The sequence below is a fragment of the Drosophila tropicalis genome, unplaced genomic scaffold (assembly GCF_018151085.1).
Source record: "Drosophila tropicalis isolate 14030-0801.00 unplaced genomic scaffold, ASM1815108v1 contig_859, whole genome shotgun sequence".
NCBI classification, from domain to species: domain Eukaryota; kingdom Metazoa; phylum Arthropoda; class Insecta; order Diptera; family Drosophilidae; genus Drosophila; species Drosophila tropicalis.
In genome coordinates this window covers 2,808,472-2,827,158 of record NW_027173353.1, presented here as the reverse complement: position 1 = coordinate 2,827,158, position 18,687 = coordinate 2,808,472, and the positions used below count along the sequence as shown (strand labels likewise).

Below are 18,687 nucleotides of genomic sequence, written 5' to 3'. Positions count from 1 at the left end.
ATGATATCTTATAATATTTAACTAACTAATTGATGGTTATATATACACTGCAAATAATAGTCTATGAGTTATTTGTGACCATAAACAATAAACCAATCAAATGTCCTTTATAAGCTGAATTTTATTTAAAGATATCCTCACCCTTTATGGGCAAATAACTATAAGGATTTCGCATGCCATTCCCAAGCCTCCGAGTTCTCTGAGAAGGTTTCGGTTTAGACTTTTTCAAGCGTTTTCTCTCTTTGGGATTACGATAGTTGTCGAAATTGAAATTTAAAAAATATTCCGCTTGCCTTGCTGGAGCAATGTTTTCTTTATGTTTTCTTTTCGAGTAACTGAAACTTATCACAGCATTTTCGGCTGGTTTTATATCAAAGACTTTTCTATCTTTGTCAGCTGTTGGCATTTGCTTAAAATTACGCCTAAAATTCATCTGCAAAATGTTAAGAGTTATTTAATTAACAACAGAAATGATCAATAAAGTTAACATACAAATATTTTGGACATCTTTTGAGGCATATTTTTGAAAATTTGTCTTTTGTCTTCCATTTTTGGCATCGATTCCCAGGTAAGACATAAGGGCAAACAAATTATGGCTATCAGATGGAGTAAAATTGTTGGAGCTGTCATTTGAACAAAAAGTTTTCATAAACTGAAAACTAAAAACTATTATTAACAGAAATGTGTGGCAAATCAATTTATTGCATTGCGAATTTTGTTTTCATTCTTAATTTAAAGATTTTGCAATGGTTCTGCCTATAAAATGTTGACATTGTCTCTAAAATGGACGTCCGAATTGTCTATTCAAATCCTTTTTGATGACATAAAGCTGCAGGAAAAAGGGCATTGATAAAAGTTTTTCGTTTAGAGATCAAAATAAAAGAAAAAACTTACCAAAAGTATAGCTAAAATGTTTATACCTGAAACCATCGGGAAATTATAGAGAAACCTTTTCGTTTAGAAATCTGAAATAGAACTGAGATATCTTTGAATTTTCAAAAGTTTCCAACTTGCTTGTGACAAATTAGTTTAGATATGGTATAGGAAATTAAACATAATATCTCTATGGTTTTGTTACAGAATGATAAGGTGTATATATAGCTCAATTTATTGCTAATATCTTATCTGAATCCATTCTTATGCCTTGATCTAGAGAAATCTATGATAATGGATAGTCCCTGACTTGAGGCTAGATTATTTCCTTTAGTCTCCTTGGCAATATAGTTGCCCAACTCCTTCTAGGATTTAGAAAACGAAATTAATACAATACTTGAATAAAATTTTGAGACTTTACTTACAAATTGGTTGAGAATTTTTCTGCTTTGCTGTGCACTGGGGATTTGGCTGGCTTTTAAATTCTTTCCCATTTCTCCCATTATCCTTTCAATGTCTGTCTCTATACTCTTACTCCTTGATTGAGTGATTTGTATTATTATTGAGATGATTAAGATCAATGCTCTTTGCATTTTAGTTTCATTTGGGAGTGTTTAGACTTTGCACATGGCTCAATCGTAAATAACCGATCTAAAATCATTTCGCTTCACTCAAGTGTACACGAATGTATATGTACTTATGTATGTATAACCAGATGCCAAGTTAATTCGCTATATGGGACTAGAGTTTTTGCATTTATTGTGAGTTTAATGCATTGTGCCATCGTTTAAATAGATTTTTGCATAAAACGTTTCCCAGCATTTACGTTTATTCACTTTTCTAATGCAAACAAGTTATAAAACGATCATAAAAAAGGGCATCAAGACCAAATCGAAAACTATGACCACATAAAAATGCTATAAAATATGCCGCCACCGTGTGCAAATATAAAAGAATCAAACAGGAAGAAGGACTCCCGTTTGCTACCGTCTCTCAAAGGCTCATTTTTTATGTGTGCGAATCGTAAAACATGAAAACTACGCGGGGTGTGCGGTCGGTCACAGGATAAGGCTACAGGATTTCACCTTCGGTTGTCCCCTTTTTGCCCTTTATTATCGCTGAAATCAAAATGTGTTTGTCAATGAATTAGAATCGCTCCAATGGTGAATTCACTTTATGTTTTTGCCATTGTTATTGCTCTTCATTTCATTAAACTTTCCCTCAATGAGCATTTTTTATATGCTCCCCAAAAGAAAATGGAAAAACTTTGTATAAGATTCTAAATATTCACATTAATACCTCTTAATAACACTAAATAGATTATATACTATTACAAAAACAAATATCTAAAGATAAGAGGCAAAGGGAAAGTGCAAATAGTCCAGTTTAATCATTTCATTTAAATGTATTTACAAATAGTAGCAAATTTTTACTACTTTTTCATTTATGTACGGTGGCAACACTGTCCACTGAAAATCATCCCCAAAAATATGCCAGAATATGCACTACAAATGGAACATAAGCACCGAAGGCTTATATTGAACATTGGACACCCAACCACCAACGGCAGCGTGGCCGAGCGGTCTAAGGCGCTGGTTTTAGGCACCAGTCCGAAAGGGCGTGGGTTCGAATCCCACCGCTGTCAAGTGTAGAACTTTTTTTTTTGTTTGCTATATTTTTCTCTGCTTCGAATTACATGGACCCTGACCCTGTTATATTGATTCGTTTGATAAGGCTTCGTTCGTTGACGTTTCCTAATCTTATTTGTAATTTCTTTGATATCCATTCTTTGACAGGTGTCGATGATAGTTTACATTTTTATAAGAACTCGCAATTAAAGAAATTGTTAAACGGTCAAGTAAATGATTCTAATTATTCTTGTCCCCAGTTCAGTTCTTCGCTAACCCTTTAATTATCAAGTTTGTCTCAACAAAAATGAAATTTAGAATCCTTTCTCTTGGCTTGCTATTGGTGTTTGGTGTTCCATATGGACTTGCAGCATTAAATATAGACCCGGAGACCAATCATCTAGAATTTCTCAATGATTTGATTGAGAAGATTGATAGGCAACGGGCCGTTAACACATTGATTCATTTAATCCGCAAACAGGACCAAAACTGCCTCTTCTCAAGCATGAGATCTTCCAGTATGCCGATCCTGCAACTCAATGAGATGGCCAACATCGACGTAAAGAAGTATTACAATTCCGAGGTCCTGGCTTTGTTGTGTATCAACGAATATGCTGACACAATGCTACTGACGACTCTGGCCAAGACACTCCACCTTTTACCCCGCGGGCGTATAATCATCTGGATCAATATTCGTCATCCCAGTGATTTGTCGCAGGTCCTTTTCATAATTGGCAATCAGGCAACCGAACACAAATTCATCAATTTGCTGGCTATACATCAGACAAATGACACGCTCATTGGATTTCTATTAAAACCTTTCCCTGTGGCACATTTTGAAAGAGTTGACAATCTTCTGGATCCTGAAAAACAAATTTTCCAACGTGGTAGAAAAAACTATCAGGGAAAAATGGCTACTCTATTGATGCATAATTATTCACTTATGCCTTTTGAAAGTACGCTGAAGAAATCGGGAAAAATTACAAGCACTTTTGGTGAAAAAATTATTCGTGAGTTTGCAGTTAATTTCAACATCAGTTTGCAAGTGGAGAAAGTATCATTTTTAAAAGAAATCACGAAACCCTTTGATTTTCTTCTTAATACTTTTTATTTCAAATTAAAGAACGTGGATCTGTCTTCAAAACTATTCGATACGTCCTTGATGATCGTTGTGCCATGTGAATATGGGACTAGCATTTTAAATATCTACAAATCAAGTAATGTTAAGAATTGGCCTATTGGCATATTGATCCTTTATATTATATTCAGTGTCCTGGAATCTGTGGTTTCAATGTGCTCCTTTCGTGTATCCGGTCGAAGGCATAATTTAACCTTCCTAAACTTGTTTGTCAATCTTCGTGCAATAAGCACAATATTGGGACAATCCTATCCCACAAGTCGAAGAGCCACTACCTCACTCAGACAGACAATTGTTATAATGCACATAGCTGGATTGATCATTACCACTTTCTTTAGTTCCAATCTAACTGCAATGATGACCAAACGACCCGAACTAAATCATATTCGAAATTTCAAAGATCTACGCGAAAGCAATTTGACTGTCGTCGTCGACGGACCCATTAAAAGATTTATAGAAAATAAAATTGATTCCGAGTTCTTTAAGAACATAGTTTTGAACTCTCTCGTTGTATCTACTGAAAAGAAAGCGGAGATGTTGCTTTCCCTAAACAACAGTTATGCTTATGCGGTATATTCCAATACTTGGCTCGCTCTCGATGAATATCATAAATCGTTTCATCGGAAAACATTTTGTGATTCTCGAGAATTGATAATCCTAAAGGAACGTCAAGTTCGGTGCATCTTAGAAAAGGATTCAATTTATTCAAAAGATCTAAATATTTTTATAAAGTGGCTTCACTATGTTGGTCTTATTATGCATTGGAATGACCTTGCAATTCGAAAAATGTTTTCAACGATGGATTCCCGTATCAAGGATAACTTGAGGCAATTTAATTCCGATGCTCCTCTAACCTTCGCATACTTAAATTTAGCTTGGAATGTACTTCTATTTGGCTATGGAATAGCCTTCTTGATCTTTCTGATCGAAATGTTTATGGCATACTGGCAAAGGCGTAGGCAAATGCAGCCTATGATTATCGTTTAAAAGAAACATTCAATTTCGCTAACTAACACATCACAAAGTTTTTAACTAATACGATAAAAAAAACTATTGTACACCTTGCACAAATTTTTGATCTTTAATAAAAACACTTTACTCACTCATGAACTTGTTAAATGTTAAATGGATTTGTTGTTCTTTGCTATGTTCTAACTTCTATTCTATTAATTAGGGTACTTTATCAGTTAATTTGTCTATGAGAATGGAATCATTCTAGAGCCCAATGGGACCTTAGATCTCTTGGCGACACAAGGCAGCGTGGCCGAGCGGTCTAAGGCGCTGGTTTTAGGCACCAGTCCGAAAGGGCGTGGGTTCGAATCCCACCGCTGTCAGGTTGATTATTATTTTTTTTCAATATTTTGATTTTGTTTTTTAATGCTAGTAATTGTAAATTAACTAAATGAAACTATCAAATAAAGCTTCGTGTGATCTAAAATGTTTTTGTGTAATTTTCTTCTATTTAATTTAGCATTAGCTTATTGAATTTAGTTTAATAGTTTAAAACCATAAGTTGATAGTCTCAAGATGTTGACGTGGTTAGTAAATAAGCAATACGCTTTTAATTTATATTAAACTATCCTCATACCCACATCCTCAAATAAATTGAAAGTTTCAATCTTATCGATCATATCATAAACCTTTGACAGCTGTCCTTTAATTGAAATGCTCGAATTGCAATTAAAGAAATTATAAAATTCTTACTATGCGAGGAGTGTCTGTCTTCAGTTTAGTTCTTCATCAACTTTGTTAGTACCAAGATTGTCTAAAGAAATGAAGTTTGAAATCCTTTTTACCATTTTCCTATTACTTTTGGTTGTTCCAAATACTCCTGCAACATTTATAATAGACACGGAGACCAATCATCTAGAATTTCTCAATGATTTCATTGAGAAGATTGATAGGCAACGGTCCGTTAACACGTTGATTCATTTAATCCGCAAACAGGACCAAAACTGCCTCTTCTCAAGCATGAGATCTCCTAGTATGCCGATCCTCCAACTCAATGAGATGGCCAACATCGACGTAAAGAAGTATTACAATTCCGAGGTCCTGGCTTTGTTATGTATCAACGAATATGCAGACACAATGCTGCTGACGACTCTGGCCAAGACACTCCGTCATATGGCATGGGGCCGTATCTTAATCTGGATCAATATTCGTCATCCCAGCGATTTGTCGCAGGTCCTTTTCATAATTGGCAATCAGGCAAACGAGCATAAATTCATCAATTTGCTGGCCTTACATCAGACAAATGACACGGTCATTGGATTTCACTTGAAACCTTTCCCTGTGGCACATTTTGAAAGAGTTGACAACCTTCTCGATAGCAAAAAAAATTTTTTTGTTAATCATCAAATGAACTTTCGCGGCAAATCGGCAACTCTGCTATCGCACAATGGTACCGCAAGGCTGTTTGGCAGCAGATTACTGGGATCTAAATCGAGAATCTTCACCGACTTTAGTGAAAAAATTATTCGTGAATTTGCCCTACAAACCAATTTGAGTCTTGAAGTAAGAAATATTTCAACCATTGATAAACTTACGGAACGATTTGATTTTCTTAATGGATATAACGTTTTTCAATTGAAGAATATGGATTATTCAATGAAACTGTTTGATACAACCATGATGATTATTGTGCCATGTGGAATAGAAATTTTTAATATTCTAGATATCTACAAATCAAGTGATGTAAAGAATTGGCCTATATGCATATTGATCCTTTATATTATATTCAGTGTCCTGGAATCTGTGGTTTCAATGTGCTCCTTTCGTGTATCCGGTCGAAGGCATAATTTAACCTTCTTAAACTTGTTTGTCAATCTTCGTGCAATTAGCACAATATTGGGTCTATCCTATCCCACAAGTCGAAGGGCCACTACCTCCCTCAGACAGACAATTGTTATAATGCACATAGCTGGACTGATCATTACCACTTTCTTTAGTTCCAATCTAACTGCAATGATGACCAAACGACCCGAACTGAATCATATTCGAAATTTCAAAGATCTACGCGAAAGCAATTTGACTGTCGTCGTTGACCATTTGAGCAAATCGATAATAGAAAGTCAATTGGATCCATATTTTTTCCAGAACACACTTCCAAATACTCTATTTGTATCGGTTGATACGAAAATGGATATGATTTTATCTTTAAATGATAGCTACGCTTTTTTGGTATACAGCCAAACGTGGCGCTTGTTTAGTAAATATCATAAACTGCATGACCGAAAATTCTTTTGTGAATCTCCGGAATTGGAAGTCAAAAAAGAATCTCCAGTTGGTTGCATTTTAGAAAAAGATTCAATATATTTAAAAGACTTTAACGAGTTCTTGAAGCGACTCCACAGTGTTGGTTTCATTATACATTGGGACAAGCGAGCAGTTCAGAAAATTACATCAATGATAAATTCGCAAACAATGGAAATATTAAGGAAATCTGATTACCAGGCTCCTCTAACTCTTTCCTATCTACAATTGGCTTGGAATGTACTTCTATTTGGCTATGGGATAGCATTCTTGATCTTTCTGATCGAAATGTTTATGGCATATTGGCAGAGACGTAGGCAAATGCAGCCCATTATTGTGGTTTGAAAGAAACATTCAATTTTGCAAACTAAATTAATTTATTATCACAAAGCTTAAAGAAACACAATGGAAAAGTAATGTACTAACACTTTAATAAAACACGTTATGCACTTTAAAAACTAACTTTTGTTTTAATAATATCATTTACGAAAGTTAAGTATATCTAAGTAGAGAAACGGAAACTAAATCGTTTGATTTTAATCAGAAGATAAAACTGTCAGACCACCTTCCATGGTTTTTGGGCATATTCTGTGCTTAATTAGACACCACAGACCAAACCAGGGGCACGCCCAACCCCACGCCCATTTGCAAGATACGCAGATGCCGTTTATCTGTCGTTGACATTTCCCGCGTGCTCTCTTTCAATTTAGAGTTTTCCTCATCTAACCCTTTTTACTGCGGTAACATGTTGATCTCGTTAACAACCCGCGGAGCCCAAAACGAACACAACCCAATGAAAGGGAAATGCCAGGAAATTAAAAGGGTTTGCGGCCGTTTCAACTAGCTAACCCCAACCAATCAACCCAACCATCAGAAAATGAATGCGAATGCGGTTCATCTGAATGTATCAAATGTCAAACAACTAAAGTCGAAAGTCATTAAATTCATCTGTTTCGTTAGCCTATCAAACAAATGGCAGATGAATCGAAAAACGAAAAACCAAAAATTCAAATATACATATATATAAATGATATGAGGTTAAAGGTTTCAGGTGTCTATATTTCTTGATAATAAGGTTATAGGGGCAATCCATTAGTAATTGTGTTCTAATCACTAGAGTTCAATGAATCATAAGAGCATTCTATTCCTCCGAATAACCCAAGATTTTGAACATGAGTTTTATTCATTTATGTTAAAGCGATAAGGCTATAAATAAATGTTCAGTCAATTTGCAATGTAATTTATAATAAATATTATATACATATTTAAATGTAGATGCATAAATTGCACACACAAACACACACAAAGATCCTAGGAAGCCCATCATGTGTAGCAAATAATTCAAATAGAAAATATAACATGACAACCGGACGACAACTAGAACCAGTTGGTCAAGTGGGTTTTCCAGGAATGTTCATGTGAGTTTTCCAGTTGGAAATGTGGGAAAGAAAACAAGAAAAAGGTCTTAACTTCATTTTGGCCAACTATTTGTTAATTAGAAGCTACTATAATAGAGTCAAGACTATAGACATTTAATGGCAATTACTGTGGCCTAAATCGATTATTTTTGCATTGGGTTATTCCCATATTTCTGTCTATAATTTGTTTTAAAGAAAATTGTGAGACATTTTATGGTAATTCCCCAGCATTTAGAAAGTGAGCATCATAATAAAATCATTTGGTCAATTTATTGCTATAAACTTCAACAAATCATCTTAAAGATTTTCGTTTAGAGTTTTTCCATTCGTCAGAGATTGGGAGACTCACAGGTTTAAGCTAATATTCTGGTTTTTAAATGATGCTGACCAAGATCAAACGCAATCTGAGGTCGTTGTGGTTTACTTGCATTCACGTCAAGGTTTTAACAATGTTTCCAGAACCCTTCACACATCTTTTTCTCTGTAATTAACAAGTGATATCATTAAAATTAAAAGTCTCTCTGTATATCCTGCTAGCTTCAAGTAATCGATATGCAAATGAGGGTAAAATTTTCTATGGAAATTTCCATGAATGAAATCTAATGTCTTACTCTAATACGCAGGGCGCTTATTCATGTCGAATCGTATTCGAATTCTATGAATTTGCGAACCTTCTCCAGTTAAGTAATTAAGACTGAAAGGAATCCCCAAGCAGCGACGCAACGTTTAGACAGCTTCCAGATTGGCTTTTGAAGTATTTGTATTTGTATTAATTAGCAAAAACCAGATTTGATTCAAGATTGTTTTGCTTGCTTGTTAGCATGAATCAGATCAGAAGATCAGTGGGAAGCGGGTGAAAAAAAGGGGTTTGGAGGGGTAAAAGAAAAAACTGAGAGTTTTAAAATATTGATTTTCATTCGTTATGCTCTCTTGACTTGGCGTCTGGCACGTTCGCACTTTATTTTGGAGTTCAATTATCACTTTAAATACTTTTCTTTGGTCAAGAATTTGTAACTTTTCCGGATTTTCGAATTATGACAAATGGGCAAATTTTGAATGCGTAGAACAAATAGAATCTCTTACCACATTGTAGATGAATTTGTATGAGTAAACAAGTTCCATGGAAAACTCACTATGACGTTGACAAAGACTTTGACCATTGACTTTGAATGGCGCTAACTAAAGCTCAGTTCATTGCACCCGCCGAAAAGATATTTCCCTATTTAGCATAAAAGACTAGTGTGGACTATTGTGAAATAGAGCTACTAACCAATTTAGTGTCACCCAGTGACATGCATCTTTACCATCTATCTATCTATGGGTTCTGTTGAGTTTAGTAAGTGATTTAACCGCAGAATAAAACCTGATTGGCTCTACTCACTCTCTGCTCTTTGCTTTGGTTCTTGACTCTCTCAGTCCAGCGTGGCTATAAAAAGGCATTGGTAGTATGTTAAAGCTAACAGTTCGAATACAACCGAGACCGATATCACTTGCAAAACGGGTGTGAAAAAGTATAAAAATAGAAATAAAAATGAAAGTTCTTATCGCAATATTATTATGCATATTGAGTGCTAATTATGTCCGACCTCAGTGTAAGTGAGAATTTTAAGTGTTGGCAATGAAATTCCCAAAAAAAAGTGTTTAACATCATGGGAGAAGGCACAAAACTTGACCTATTCTATGCCCCCCCCATCAAAGAAAGCAGGTTAAACCTGTTGATGAACTTACACGTGCCAGCTTCAGTATTTGGGTAATAACCCAAAGAGTTATTTGAGTTATTAAAAGTGCATTCAGCTTGGCCATAACGAAATTCCCCTTTCATAACCACACACTCAATCAGATACGCCAGCAAAAGAATGTCGGTCGCGTGCTTCCCCGGACCAACTGACCATCTGCTTTTTGTTTTCTTCAGATCGTTCCTGTTTGAGTCCCAATCAAGTGACTGGTTATTGTGTGAACATACTTCAATGTCCAACCTTGTATTCAGTGCTACAGAATCCAAATTTATCGTCCAGTGTCAAGCAGTTTATGAAGGATTCACGGTGTGGCACGGCTACGGATAGTCGTCCTTTGGTGTGTTGCACTCGTGACACAGACTTTGCACGGGCTCAACGTCAAAATGATTTCGACTATGAATGGACAGAGCCGGCTCCACGACAGAATAACTTCTTCTTTCCCAGTCAACAGAATCGTCCTTCGCAGCCCTGGAGTTTTGGTCCTAGCCAAAATATAGATCGTAGTTTTAGACCAACTGACGATGGTTCGAGTCTTTTGCCACAGCCACCCACATGTGGGGGTTTGACAGTGCAGCATAGAATCTATGGCGGCGAGGATGCCGATCTCAATGAGTTTCCCTGGATGGCCTTAATGGAATATAGAAGAAATTCTGGCAATGGTTTGGCCACCAGTTGTGCTGGTTCATTGATCAATCAACGTTATATTCTGACGGCAGCTCATTGCCTGACGGGACGTATTGAACGTGAAATTGGAACACTGTAAGTTGCATAGGATATTAATTAAGGATAACATTTTTGGTTAGGAAAGTTCTCTAGCTAAATCTACTTACCCAAAAGGGAAATTATTCGAGTAACGATAGAATAACTTGTTATTTCACACCTTATTTCATCTCAAAGGTTAAATTTACTTTTGTGGTTTTGCGGTAAGAAGTTTTAGGGGATTTATAATTTCTAACAGATACAATAACTATCTATCGACACAAAGGAATCCCCCCCATAAGAAAAGACTCCAAGAGGCAGTCTCCCGTTTATTTTTATGCTTTTGTTTTTGTTGAAGAATATTAATTAACTAACCAACATTCACCAAAAGATAAAACCAGATTTGTGAAGTGTTTGTTGTTTGCTGCTTGTAAAAATGAGTCATTCATAAATCATATGACCATAGAATGGGTGGAACTGGGGAGGCTAAGCACCAATTAGTTCTCTAGCCTCTTTAATGAGCTTCATTTCACTTATTCTTTGTCTTTTTTGCAGAGTCTCGGTACTTTTGGGTGAATATGATACTCGCTCGGCTGTGGATTGCCCCAAAAATGGAGGCACTTGTGCTCCGGCTAGTCAACGTTATGGCGTGGCAGAGATTCGTGTCCACGAACTGTACAAGTCGGGGTCCCCAAATCAGGCTCATGATATTGGTCTGGCCCGTCTGGATCGTAATGTGCGATATACTGAGAATGTGCGTCCGATTTGTCTGCCTTCGGTGGTGGCCCCAGAGGCCCGAAATGTGGGCCAACAGTTTATGGTAGCTGGCTGGGGACGTACCCTGCAGGCCACTAGAAGTCCCATTAAACAAAAGCTGGCTGTCAACTATGTGGATCCCGGTCAGTGTCGTCAGAAGTTTGCCCAACGCAAGATCGAGATTATGGCCACACAAATTTGTGCGGGAGGCAAATTCCGTCAGGATAGTTGTGATGGTGATTCTGGTGGTCCCTTGATGCGTTTCCGTGATAACTCCTGGGTGCTGGAGGGTGTTGTCTCATTCGGTTACAAATGCGGTCTCAAGGACTGGCCTGGCGTCTATACGAGTGTCTCGGCCTATGATATTTGGATTAAACAGAATATTCGGGCTTAAAATGGGCCCTATTATCAGTCTGAAGCTCAATTTGTGATCACCTTTTAGCATAGAATTATTATTATTTACCTACCTACTATTAGCCAATAAAAGATTGTAGTAAAAGATTTATATATTAACTTGCCTATTTGGCCTATTGTTGTTGTTGCTGTTGTTGTTAAGCAAGTTAATAAACTCTGTCTTTGAAAAACCTTTGGATTTCCCGGCATGCAAAACAATCGCCTGCCATTGACATTGCCACTGGACTTTAATTGGCCAAATTATATGCATATATTGTATACCCACAATATAAACCATTATAACTAGCTGTAGCTAGACCACAAGAAAACTTCCGCCATCGGCCGACTACAAACAGGTGTTGGTTTGGCTCGATTCGGTTCGAACTTGGCTTGGACTTTGGGCCCAAAATGTTGAAACAAACGTCTAAGCCAGTGATTCGGCAGTTTGGTTCGGCTTTGTACAGAGGGAGACCCATTGATTCTACCTTTGAACTACATATATTAACCTGCATTCTGATGGAAAACCCAGCAATTGCGTGTAATAAGTTTAAGCGTTTTTCAAAAATATCATGACCCATATAAATTTCATAAGAATTTATAAAAAATGCCATTTGATGATTCATAAATATATTAACTAAAATGGGAATATGACTATAAACGGTGCAAGGCTATTAGCAAACTAATTGGGCTATTGATTGGGTAATCGCAATTAAATTCAATCGCTTAATAGACTAATTAAAGGCTTAGTTGATTTGTTTAGGTATCTCCAAAGCAATTCCGATGAAAAAGTTACATATGTATGTACATACATATATGTAGGTACGTATGTATAAGAAGGTGAAATAAATTTCTTTTTGGGTTTTTATCTTTTGAAATCTTTGAAAATGAAAAATGTGTCTCTTTACAAATCCGTATTAAGTAAGTATTAATATCTAATTACTATGTAGTTTTACTGTATTTACTAAAATTTAGATTGAGTAATTTGTAGATGTTAGATTTTGATTTCTTTAATTTAAATTCCTTTTTTATGCAAAAGTTTCCAAAAAGGGGTCAAAGTCCACTTTCTGCATCTCCCGCTATTTTTGTTCTACGACTGCAACTGTCTCACTCTCACATTCCCACACACCCACACTCATTTGCTAGCTACTGCAAGATATCGCGCCTATGTGGAAGAGAGAGAGACTGCAAATGAGAGAGCGGCTCTCACAGCTTCTGCCGTTCGTTGCTGGCGCTTAGCGACTACTGTGGGAAGAAAGAAAGTTATGCGTGTGTGAGGCAGTGGGAGAGAGAGAGAGACCGATAGTTGCATTCTCTTGCTCTTCACTATAAAAGACGCTGCAGCTGCGGGGGCGGGCTTCAGTTCTTGGGGCTGCATTGCCCCCTTCGTTTGGCGGCGTCCCTCCTCGCGGTGGCGTAGTATGGATTTAATTACTGATCGATAGATAAGATAAGTATTACAATATTATTTTTAATGCTAATTCGCAATAAATCTTTTATTATTTATTTATTATTGCAGAATGGTTAAACGGAGCTTCGAACTTCAAATATTTCTAGGTGGTTATGGAAATTATAAATTTTATCCAGGTCTATAAGTAACGGCATTCACCTTTCCAGTGACGAAATGAGCTTGGATAAGTAAAATTCATTTTAATACTAAAAAATTGTTTTTTTTTTCAGATTTGAATAAGTTTGATGCTTTTCATTGTAATTATATATTTATTTTTTGTGGCAGAAAATCGGTTGAAAAAGGTCAAAAATCAACTTTTTCTATATTCGTCAGTTACACATTCTCTTTGAAGTTATTAGTTTAGATATGCCATATGTATATATGTGTTAGTAAAGATATTAATTGTATTTGGTGTTCCAATTTAATTCTTTTTATTGAATTACATCCATTAACTATTTCTTTGTTATCCTTTGCAGTCGCAAAAATTTGTGAAGTTTTTAAGTAATATTAACTAACAGTTTTTATGAATTTTTCTATTTGCTAACTAACTAATTAATCGTTATTGCAGTTCAATCATTTCTACAAAGTATAAACCAGTTATTACTTTTCATTTAATTAAAAAGATTAAAAAATCTCATATCTATTATAAAGAAACAACTTTTTAAACAAACCGCTGCATTCAAAGCTCTAAGTCAAGCTTTTTGTGAAACGTTTTGCGAATGGCTCCCAAAAGTAGACCTTAAAAATGAGATTCAAGTTCACCACAAGCCACAAACGAAAGTGAAAACAAAGAGTGCACAGCTGAAACGATCGTCGACGACTTCGCCTCGTCTTCCATTGATTGGGGCATTGCATAATGGGGCTCTGGCTCCGACCAGTTAGCTGAACGATCGCCAGACTGCTAAGCTTGACCGTTGCTCCCGTTTTCAGTGTCGTGACTGCAGTTTTGGACTCGTTTTCGTTTCACGCACACACACACACACACTCAGACGCACACACACACACTGAAAAGGTGTCAAAAGCGGATCGAGCAGTGGGGGCGGCAGAAGTAATGTCTGGTTTTTCGGTTTCTGTATCTTTTTGTTTGTTTATTTTTCATTTTTTTTTTTTTGGCACTTTGGCTTTGACTTCGGCTCTTCCGATTTCGGTTTCGGTTTTTTCATTTTCTTTACGTTTTGTTTTTGGTTTTTGATATTTTGTTTTTTGGCTGTAGTGTTTTGTGTGGTTTCGCGCAGCATTCAAATTCAATTCACAGCTGAGTGTTCACGCGAACGGATACGAAAAAAAAAGTTTGCCGTCTCTTCTTGCCCAACAACAACAACAACAACAACCAGTGTGTGTGTGTGTGTGTGTGCAGTATCGGTTTGCACAGTTGAGTTGTCAAAGTTTTCGCAATTAAGCTAACACCGATCAAGATCGGATCAATCGGATCAATAAGTGATCGTGCAATGCACTGCAAACGCTTCTCCTCCTTTGGGTCTTACTTGTGGTGTGCATTACTTGTCTGTTGTTCGAACTTGACGGACGCAACGCTTAATAATCGACCCTGTGATATACCGAATGAGACTACCAAACAAAATGGTATTTGTGTACGTGTTAGCCAATGTTCCGCCTATTTACAAGTGCGAAATGTCACCAATTTGCCAGCCGAGAAGGTGAATTTTCTCAAAAAAGTCCAATGTGATACAATGGAAGCAACAGTTACAACTGAGTCGACTACAACTGTCTCCAATGAATCGTATGAATCATTGGTTTGTTGTCCAGCCAATGGACAGGATTATCTTCATCCAGTAATACAGTTTTCGAAATTTGAATATCGTCGCTTCTTGGATGTAACATCACGTTTCAAGCGTAAGAAACTCAAACGACGCATTCAAACGGTGGAGCCAAGTACGGGTTTCAATCTGTTGAATGAATGTGGTAAACAGGTGACAAATCGTATCTATGGCGGTGAGATAGCCGAATTAGATGAATATCCCTGGCTGGCCTTGTTGGTCTACAACTCAAGTGAGTCTAACTAATAGTTGGGGAATTTGGTTTAGCTAATAATATTTAATTACAGATGACTACGGCTGTAGTGGAGCTCTGATTGATGATCGTCATATATTAACTGCCGCACATTGTGTTGAAGGTGAAGGTGTGCGAGAACGTCGTGGCTTGTAAGGACCCAAAATTTACTATCTCTGATAAAATTCACCCTTTAATAAAATGCTTTTTCCAGAAAACATGTACGCCTGGGCGAGTTTAATGTGAAAACCGAACCGGATTGCATTGAAGAACCCAATTACTTGAGTTGCGCCGATGCCGCTTTGGATATAGCACACGAACGCATTCACGTACATCCTGAATATAAGGAGTATTCAAATTATAAATACAATGATATTGCCATTATAAGGCTCAAGCATCCTGTATCCTTCACCCACTTCATTATGCCCATTTGTCTGCCCAATAAGACATCGCAAACGACTCCCCTTGTGGAGGGGCAAATGTTCTCGGTTTCCGGCTGGGGTCGCACCGATTTGTGTAAGTTCAACTCAAATATTAAATATTGAAACATTTCTTTATCCCATTCCATCTATTTGCAGTTAATAAATACTTCATTAACATACACAGTCCCATTAAATTGAAATTGCGTATTCCCTATGTATCGAATGAGAATTGTACAAAGATCTTGGAAATGTTTGGCATGCGTTTGGGTCCCAAGCAGCTGTGTGCCGGCGGTGAATATGCCAAAGATACCTGTGCAGGTGACTCTGGTGGTCCTCTGATGTATTTTGATCGTCAGCATTCCCGTTGGGTGGCCTACGGTGTTGTTAGCTATGGTTTTACGCAGGTAACAAAGACAATTGATATATATTTATAGAATATATTTATTATTTATGTATTTTTTCTTGTTTTACGTAGTGTGGCATGGCTGGTAAGCCAGCAGTTTATACGAATGTTGGTGAATACACAGAATGGATAAACAGCATTGTGGAGCAAAATATTTGACGTCAGTGTTTGGATTTTGTTCCATCAAAAAGGGTGGATAAGGAGGAGAGGGAGAGGGTGTGGGAGTCCCAGTCGATTTGACAATTGGCGCCTAATTTGATAGAGGGGGCTTTGATCTGTTTTGTATCTCTAAATATTTGTACATATTTTTGCTAATTAATCTCTAACACTAACTCTTTGTTTAGGCTATATTTAAAAAAGCTGTGTGTGTGTGTGTGTGTGAATGAGCGGTGTGTTTGTGTGAGTGTATGTTTGTTTGGCTGTGTGTTAAATGGAATGCAAGAATTTTGTTCTTACTAAAGTCTGAAAAACATGTTTCTATTTAATTAAACTATTAAAATATTTACACACACTTGTCATTATTATTTTTTAATTGAATTTGTTTCACAGTTGGCTGATAGTTCATTTTCTGTTTCATATGAATCATTCACCTGTCCAGGAAAAGTATACACACTCAATGCCCTTGACTGCCCTGCCCTGGCCTGGCTTGGTCTATCAGCTGTTTTAGCTTTTCCAAATCCATATCAGACATCAGTTAATAGCAACTGCTGGTCAAACTTGATATTGATATGTATATATATAGTTAACATTTTGATGTCGTCATTGATTGCCACACTTTGCTTTCACTCCTCATTCGCCGAGTGTGTGTGTGTGTGTGCTGCACTCAAAAACGTAGCCAAAGAAGCTCATAAAATACTTACTTGTGTCCAGGCCGAAAATGATGCAATGCCAACCCATCCAAAAATTGATGCCAACCCCATTCATCAGGCCTCCGCGGAGCCATTTCGAGCCGTAAATAGGCAGCTAACCAAACCAAAAACAAAATTACAATCCAAAGAAAAAAAAAACACTCCATTTGTATGCGACATCGGCCTCTTCATTCAGTCTATCTAACCATCCATCCATCCATCCAGTGTGTGCCACTGACCAAAATTGGCTCGAAGCCGGTCTGTGTCGATCCGTTCCGATACGGGGGCCAGTTAGTCAGCTTCAGCTTCTGTTGTCACACACAAACACGCACACACACACACACCCAGAGACCAATCCAGCGTCGGTTGAAGTGCGTCATGCGGCAAAAGTCGAGTGAAAGTGAACTTGACTCTTTGACAGCATTTTAAATTTTGAGCTTGTGGATTTGATGGGTTTTTAGCTTTGATGCGTTGGATATGCCACATTAATATTCATGATATTTATCAGTTATCACCCTCTAGCCCACTCTTTCAGCACCTCCTCCATCTCCTCCTCCTCTTCCTCTTCAATTCGAAGACAAGGCGGCGCCAATGATTTTTTTTTCTTCTTTTTATTGGACTTTATGTGTTTGCTTAGCTTATTATGAGGGTTTGGCGATTTTTGTTTGGTTAACCTTGAACTACATGTATTTCCATAGATTATAGCTGAGCATACATAAGTTTCCATGTGGCAATTTGCAAAAAAATATCAGTTGACCTTCAAATCTGGGAAGACTTCATGGTCGCTAAAATGTGTTTCGGTTATCGGAATCAGCAAAGACTAATAAGCGAATCCACGCGTTAGATCAGTTAAAGAAAGTCCAAGATTTGTTTGTTATGTGATAAAAGGATCAGTATGAAGCCTAGGATGTAAATTAATATATTCTTTGCTTTCTGAAATCTAATTTTAGTGTAAATATTTCAGAATCACAAGATAAACATCTTCAAACATTCATGTCAGATAAACAGATATGTCAATTAAAGGAAGTGAAATGAGAAAGAAACTAACTTTGTCCCCCTCAAAGTTTATATACTTCTAAAATAGTTAAATCCTTTGAAATTCTACTTGAATTTTCATCCTTTTCCGAATATAGTTAATAAGGTTTTTCTATGTTATGAAAAATTTCACACTAAGCCGACTTTAAAAAGACTTCTATATATCTATCTTATAAAGTTCGATTGATATGTTTTCTATTGGCTTAACTTCATCTCAATTATTTAGTAGCTCATTCCAATAACTTTTTTATTGAGCCCGTGGAGTTAATCCGTACATATGGACATGCCTTTGTCCACTAGACTTATCATGCTGATCAAGAATATATGTATGTACGCGCTATGTATATACTTTATCGGATCTGAACGCCTCATTCTCTATAAGACTATAAAATGTCTAAAAATCGAACTTAAAATACATTTTTTGTTTGCAAAACTCAATATTTTCTAATTTTTCAAACGTAAACTTCCCTTCTTGAATGAATTTTATATTTTTGAGATTTGAAAAGTCAAAAAACTTGTTTTTTTGATGTTAATATTTTATTTGTTTCAGACAGCTTTTACAACGAATTAGAGCTGTATATATTGAGTCAATGTTATCGAGCAATAGGTGTTGGTCGTCTGTCCAAAGGATG

General features: G+C 36.7%; 3 protein-coding genes, 2 long non-coding RNA genes and 2 other non-coding genes across 7 annotated transcripts; 5 read left to right on the top strand and 2 right to left on the bottom strand.

Annotated features, from left to right (window-relative positions):
• Nucleotides 1–101: 101 nt before the first annotated feature.
• On the bottom strand, nucleotides 102–626 carry LOC137583122 (uncharacterized). The gene is made up of 2 exons (XR_011033364.1): nucleotides 493–626; nucleotides 102–433 (listed from the first exon to the last, which is right to left on the bottom strand). It is a non-coding gene; the product is annotated as an uncharacterized lncRNA (long non-coding RNA).
• Nucleotides 627–682: 56 nt separating this feature from the next.
• Nucleotides 683–983, bottom strand: LOC137581712 (uncharacterized). Its single transcript, XR_011033231.1, has 2 exons — nucleotides 895–983; nucleotides 683–829 (listed from the first exon to the last, which is right to left on the bottom strand). It is a non-coding gene; the product is annotated as an uncharacterized lncRNA (long non-coding RNA).
• A 1,401-nt stretch (nucleotides 984–2,384) lies between these two features.
• Nucleotides 2,385–4,546, top strand: LOC137582055 (uncharacterized). Its single transcript, XM_068296484.1, has 4 exons — nucleotides 2,385–2,493; nucleotides 2,873–3,511; nucleotides 3,950–4,209; nucleotides 4,514–4,546. Exons 1-4 carry the CDS (start codon nucleotides 2,385–2,387, stop codon nucleotides 4,544–4,546), a joined length of 1,041 nt encoding a protein of 346 aa, XP_068152585.1.
• On the top strand, nucleotides 2,439–2,518 carry TRNAL-UAG (transfer RNA leucine (anticodon UAG)). Its single transcript has one exon. It is a non-coding gene; the product is annotated as a tRNA-Leu (tRNA).
• A 347-nt stretch (nucleotides 4,547–4,893) lies between the features above and the next one.
• TRNAL-UAG (transfer RNA leucine (anticodon UAG)) lies at nucleotides 4,894–4,973 on the top strand. Its single transcript has one exon. It is a non-coding gene; the product is annotated as a tRNA-Leu (tRNA).
• Nucleotides 4,974–5,625: 652 nt separating this feature from the next.
• Nucleotides 5,626–7,236, top strand: LOC137582054 (uncharacterized). The gene is made up of 3 exons (XM_068296483.1): nucleotides 5,626–6,153; nucleotides 6,232–6,819; nucleotides 7,201–7,236. Exons 1-3 carry the CDS (start codon nucleotides 5,626–5,628, stop codon nucleotides 7,234–7,236), a joined length of 1,152 nt encoding a protein of 383 aa, XP_068152584.1.
• Nucleotides 7,237–9,783: 2,547 nt separating this feature from the next.
• On the top strand, nucleotides 9,784–16,367 carry LOC137582053 (ovochymase). Its single transcript, XM_068296482.1, has 8 exons — nucleotides 9,784–9,901; nucleotides 10,222–10,804; nucleotides 11,300–11,882; nucleotides 14,741–15,347; nucleotides 15,403–15,499; nucleotides 15,562–15,863; nucleotides 15,926–16,173; nucleotides 16,245–16,367. Exons 1-8 carry the CDS (start codon nucleotides 9,841–9,843, stop codon nucleotides 16,329–16,331), a joined length of 2,568 nt encoding a protein of 855 aa, XP_068152583.1. The 5' UTR covers nucleotides 9,784–9,840; the 3' UTR covers nucleotides 16,332–16,367.
• Nucleotides 16,368–18,687: the final 2,320 nt, after the last annotated feature.

What these genes read in the sequence shown, in the direction of transcription:
- LOC137582054 (XM_068296483.1), top strand. Translation starts at nt 5,626, where the DNA reads ATGCCGATCCTCCAACTCAATGAGATGGCCAACATCGACGTAAAGAAG. An exon ending in AAACCAATTTGAGTCTTGAA is followed by an intron (nt 6,154 to 6,231) that starts GTAAGAAATATT and finishes TTTCAATTGAAG; the next exon opens with AATATGGATTATTCAATGAA. An exon ending in ATGATAGCTACGCTTTTTTG is followed by an intron (nt 6,820 to 7,200) that starts GTATACAGCCAA and finishes GCATATTGGCAG; the next exon opens with AGACGTAGGCAAATGCAGCC.
- LOC137582055 (XM_068296484.1), top strand. Translation starts at nt 2,385, where the DNA reads ATGGAACATAAGCACCGAAGGCTTATATTGAACATTGGACACCCAACC. An exon ending in AGGCACCAGTCCGAAAGGGC is followed by an intron (nt 2,494 to 2,872) that starts GTGGGTTCGAAT and finishes ATGGACTTGCAG; the next exon opens with CATTAAATATAGACCCGGAG. An exon ending in ACAACAGTTATGCTTATGCG is followed by an intron (nt 4,210 to 4,513) that starts GTATATTCCAAT and finishes ACTTAAATTTAG; the next exon opens with CTTGGAATGTACTTCTATTT.
- LOC137582053 (XM_068296482.1), top strand. Translation starts at nt 9,841, where the DNA reads ATGAAAGTTCTTATCGCAATATTATTATGCATATTGAGTGCTAATTAT. An exon ending in CTTGTTGGTCTACAACTCAA is followed by an intron (nt 15,348 to 15,402) that starts GTGAGTCTAACT and finishes ATTTAATTACAG; the next exon opens with ATGACTACGGCTGTAGTGGA. An exon ending in CTGGGGTCGCACCGATTTGT is followed by an intron (nt 15,864 to 15,925) that starts GTAAGTTCAACT and finishes ATCTATTTGCAG; the next exon opens with TTAATAAATACTTCATTAAC.